At 47.6% G+C, this 5,454-nt stretch overlaps 1 protein-coding gene across 1 annotated transcript; it reads right to left on the bottom strand.

Annotated features, from left to right (window-relative positions):
• Positions 1-4,030: 4,030 nt before the first annotated feature.
• On the bottom strand, positions 4,031-4,342 carry MRPL57 (mitochondrial ribosomal protein L57). Its single transcript, XM_010147524.1, has one exon. The coding sequence runs from the start codon at positions 4,340-4,342 to the stop codon at positions 4,031-4,033; it is 312 nt and encodes a 103-aa protein (XP_010145826.1).
• Positions 4,343-5,454: the final 1,112 nt, after the last annotated feature.

Here is a 5,454-nt window from a genome sequence, read left to right as displayed (position 1 = left end):
ATTCCTGAAGTCACTCCGACAAACCTCCGGCGTAGTAAAATGACTCAAGTATGATTCTTCCAAATTCACCACCCCCCAACCGCCTCCTGCTGTGCCCCTGCCCCCGGGGAACTGGTGACTAAGAGTAACCCCCGACTGATCTGAAGGAATTAAGTTCTCCAGGGGGATTGTACTGATAACTCAGGGCCCACCAGTGAGTGGGCGGGGCGTCAGGTTTTGCTGGCAGGCCCTGGCTGCGGAGGAGATGGCAGCAGGACAATGTCTGCTGTTCCATCTTTCAGAGTTCGTGGGGGAGCCATAAGCAAGGGCACCCTGTGCTGCCTCAAAGGGTACGACAGGCAAAACGAGGGAGCAGGCCAGGAATGAAATAGTTGGTGAGGACCAACAGCCGCTCGGCTGTGGAGCGGCAGGCAGGCACGGGATCACTGCCAGCAGCGGTGGGCGGGCGGTAGGGCTGCTCCGGAGCGCGGTGCTTTTGGCCCAGGCACTGAAGAGCCGCAAGCTTCCACGGACTGCAGTGAGACGAGCAGCCCTACCTGCTCAGGGCAGAAGGGAGAGGGGTCCTGAGCACAGAACTCCGGAGGGTGCTGGGCCATGTTCTACATGCTGCTTTTGTCTTTAACCTAGTCTGTATCAGCAGGTCATGAGAATACCTAGATTGCCACTAAAAGTAACAGCCCTTAGCTTTTAGATCCATCAAAATAATTAGTTACCAAGCCATAAGGAGTGGTGTAGATATTGTAGGATAGTTGACACTGTCTGTGATTAGAAACTAAGCTTTAGTATTTCTTACTGATTTTTTGTTTAAAAAAATGCACATATGCACTAGAGTCGTGCACACAACGTGACGTTAAACTCCCAGTGTGAGGACAGAAGCCTGATGCAGGGCAAGATTTCAGTGTGATTTCTCCTTGAGATTTCTGAAATGGCTCAATAAACCTGTTGGAGATGCATTAATAGAAAACACAACTACACAGCTGATGCTATTTTTTCTTACAACGATTTCACAGGCTGTCCAACACAGACATCATTGCTGCTCCTACCAAAGGCGTGTTATGGGAAGAGGGCAGGAAGAGGTGTAGGTTTCTGTTACAGCTGATTTCCTACAGTGTTACCCTGAGATTGCAGTGTCGCAAGGGAGATGCATCATCAACCTTTGATTGAAAACTTCCACTTTAAATATTCAGAGGGTTATTTTAGAGGGTCACTTTTATTTTGGGTGACTTGAGTAGAAATTACAGTAACATTTTGGTTAAAGCTGGCCCTTGAGCGTGGAATCCGCAGGTCCCAAGCTACTTTGGGTGCATTATTCTTAAAAACTGGACCTATTCTCCAGAGTGCTAAATGCCTGCTGTTTTCAGGTACTGTTTCTTCCCTCATTTGATCTCGTGTGGCTCTCCCATACCTTAAATGATCTTCTGGGTTTGAAGGGTTTGGTTAAGTTCAATACCGTAAGAAATTCTTGGTCTGACATGTGGTCCGGTTGTAGCTCACCAGAGCCCCAAGAGGAGGGGAAGAAAGCGGCGTCTGCAGCAGCATCTGCAGCAGCATCTGCAGCATCGTCAGTCTGGGAGATTTCCCAAGGGACGCACTGACTGACATAAATTAACCAGATCTACCTAAATCTGGAGCACTGACTGCCCGTATTTGTTAAAAACTAAAAAAAAAACCACCAAACCAACAACCAACTCTGAGCTTCATCGTACCTGTTCTCTGAGGACACCAAAACTGTACATGACTGGGGGATTCAGGTATCCCTTTACCGAGGCTCCAAACTGCAGCTACTTCAAGTGCAGACGATGAGCACATCTCTCACAGTACTGAAAACACAGCTGTGTGTGTGCAACATCAGAGGCTCTTCTATCCCGAAACGGCACCAAAGACAGCGGCTGCATACAAAGTGATTTGTTACAATACTGAACACATCTACCACACTCATTGCTGTCAACTCATTTTGTATATATAGACAGCTTTTTATATGCGTTTTAATTACATAACCCTCACGAAACGTAACAAAGCTACAAGTTGTTAGTTTTAACGCAGATTAAAACTGGTGTTTGGCTGTTTGTTTTCTGCAGCAATTACTTGAATCTTGTTTCCAGTAGTTGATGAAGTCTGATGATGTTTACAGGATCACTCACTTTGGTTTTGGGGAGTTGCCCCGTCTCTCCTCCCACCCCCTGCCCCAAGAAGCAGAGAGCACACGCTCGGGAGTTGAGAGCAGATGAAGTACCGGGATCACCTTCACTGGCACCAAAATTAACGGTGATGTGCAGACTCCCTCCCGTTTACATTGCTCAGCTGACAACTCGCATCGTTAACCTCTTGCGATCGGCTTTGTTGTGAGAAACTTAAACCTTACTGAACAGCAATTTACAATCATAAAAATAACCACAGAAAGAGGCAGCAATCCTGCTGTTAAGTCTGCCCCCTCTCCCTGTCCCTTCTAGCGTGGATGAATGGAACATCCCTGGCTTGTCTCTGCAATTATTTTCCTATTTGCCAGCAAGGGCCATCAACTTTTGCACTACTCACCGTGTCCTGGCTGTTCCACTTCTACATAGTTGTTTTCAGCTGTGCCACCTAAACTTGTAATGAGCTGTACTTAAGTTTGAGGTGACGTGTACAAGATACGTGTAATAATGACACATTTATTGGGGTTTTCTTTGTATGTTACAGATAGGACTAGTCCTATGCACAAACATGTTGCCATTTATAGTTTAATACTTGAAGTAACTTTTTTAAATGGGCTTTTATAAACGAATTAAATGCAAAAATCACATTGCTCTGCCTGGAAGTTCCTTCACGTTTCACTTGTGCAATTGCCCTGTGTGTATACTTTTCCATAGATGTTACCTTAAGCCATTTATGACCATTGGAAGTGCATTCAAGATTTTGTACATCAGTGTTCAGACCTGTTCATACTTCTCTGAAGGATAATTCATGATTAAATAGAAAAGTTGTAACATTTTAGGCCTCTTTTCCAAAGTGGTAAAATATGAATGGATTTGACACTTGAATTCATCAGTGAATGCAACATCAACTTAATAAAAGTCTGTGAAAGATGAGCAAACTGCTTAGCTGTAGCCTGTGTCTGTTAGATCAGTGAGAGAAACTGCCTACCTGGGCAGCATTCTGTAACTGTTCTGCGTTTCGACACTCCAGCTGCAACAAACCTAACATCACCCTACTCTGGACACATCTTCCAGGTCACTTGGTCTTGGGAAATAAACTCTGACGTGCAGCTGACACTGCTCCTTCAGGGTGCCAGTCATAACTTAGGAACGACATTGCCACTCAAAGGGAACTCAGCTCCATTCCTCTGACACCAGAAATCATCTCTGGAAGAGAGGGCAGTAACACCCAAGCCAACACTGACACTAAATTCAGCAGTTCTTCCTGGAAAGCTTAAAAACAAATGGAACACCTTACAATCCTCCAGAGGCCCAGCCTTTGTGATTCTGGTTCACCTTCGCCCTCGCACGCCCGACGGAGCGAGCACTGTGCCACTTGTGTCGATGCACACAGACGTACCCTTCAGGAGGGAGAGTTGTGATTCTGGTTCACCTTCGCCCTCGCACGCCCGACGGAGCGAGCACTGTGCCACTTGTGTCTTGTGTGTCGATGCACACAGATGTACCCTTCACGAGGGAGAGGGACCCGTACGAGCCATCCGGTCGCTACCAGCAGATCATCCCTCTCCACTGAGCAGGCTGCCTCCTGCCTTTCCAAAGGAAATCAGGGAAGCTGTAAATCTGGTTTAAATCATCCTCATCACTGCCTCTGCTGCGTTATGCAAAACCCCTGAAACAAGGCAGGCAGATGGTGGAGAGCCACAGAAAGAACCGTCTCCTAAGAAAACACACGCTGTTCTGCAGCACTGCTTTTAATGTAAGATTCTGTATACCGCAGCAAAGCCCCATTCGCCATCTACTCCTCTTATACCGAGTGACAAAAGTACCCCAACAGGTCCGACAGCAGGTGCCGCGGTCGCGCCTAACACATGCCGAGTACACGTACGCCGTGTGATTCAAGAGGACCACTGCCTTGACACGTTTAAGTGGTTTAAGTGTTCACTGATGCTTCTGTGCTCAGGAACCCTGGCCTTCATCCGGCTTTTGAAAGCTTCCCATTTCGCACGTCGCTCCTCCGTGTTATGTTTGTACTCCTGCTCCCGTGTCAGGTAAGGTCGACTCAGCCAATACTCGTTCTCTGCTTCAATTTCCAACCTTCGGATCATCGCTTGCTTCATTGAAAGGGTAACCGGCCTCGGCCGCCTGTATTTTCCAATCCATTGTTTTCCCGGAATTCTCTTGCGGAGTAATATGGTTGTTAAAAACATTACGCCTTAAAATATAGACCAAAAAATATAAAATACTCATTAGGCTGGGAACAAGACTTAAAAGTTTAACGAGAACAATGAAAAACCTGCAGGTACTTCGTGCGCTGCCTTCTGGCTGGCTGTTGTGAAGTTCAGAACCCGACGCTCGCAACCCACCGTCAGACAGCGCAGTGACAGATACGCTGGGAACTTGCTGTAAGCCTTCAGGTAGCTAAAGCCTTCGCTCAGTTATGCGAAGGGATAACGGGTTTAAATTGAAAGTGGGGAGGTTTAGATTGGATATCAGGAAGAAGTTCTTCCCAGAGATGGTGGTGAAGCACTGGAACAGGTTGCCCAGAGAAGCTGTGGATGCCCCATCCCTGGAAGTGTTCAAGGCCAGGCTGGATGAGGCTTTGAGCAACCTGGTCTAGTGGAAGGTGTCCCTGCCCATGGCAGGGGGGGTGGAACTAGATGGTCTTTAAGGTCCCTTCCAACCCAAACCGTTCTGTGATTCCATGATTCTGTGCTTGCACTGCGATTAAAGCACGTCCTTTGTAAATTATTTAGGGAAAATCCGGTCCCAGATACTGCTGAACAAAGGGTTCACTTCACCCATTCCTTCTTCCAACAGCTAACTGCATTGTCAAAACAGGGAGTATTTCCAGGCCCATCTTCTAGATCCACACCTGGCCTTTCCTCGCTGTTAAGTTCTGAGCTACAGGCTCTCTAGAAACTTATTAGTATACAATTGCCTAGTCTGTGCTTTAACTATGGGGTTTGTATCCTGTATCAGACCCACTAGTGTCGCGTACAAAGCGCAAATAGAGTTTCTGACACAGTAACAGATGTAACAAGGAAGCAAGGAAGGCCAAGCCAGGTTTAGATGTGGCACACAAGCTCTTCACTAACCTGTTACGTGCCTAACTGCCAGGTGTCTCTCTCCACAGCGCTGTGATCAAGTAGGAAGTCAGTCAGGCGCTGGAACACGCCGTAACTGGCGCTTCTACCGAGAAAAGGCACCCCACTATACCCCCTTCCCGCCGGGGTATGCTGTTCCCTCTCTGAGCTTAGAGCTGAGGCTGTGGGCTCCGCGGGGGCACTGCTGCCTCGGCCTCCGGTTCCCGTCCGCTGCA

Source organism: Eurypyga helias, unplaced genomic scaffold (assembly GCF_000690775.1).
Source record: "Eurypyga helias isolate BGI_N326 unplaced genomic scaffold, ASM69077v1 scaffold2782, whole genome shotgun sequence".
NCBI classification, from domain to species: domain Eukaryota; kingdom Metazoa; phylum Chordata; class Aves; order Eurypygiformes; family Eurypygidae; genus Eurypyga; species Eurypyga helias.
The sequence above is the reverse complement of the archived record's forward strand: the minus strand, read 5'-3'. Positions and strand labels throughout refer to the sequence as shown.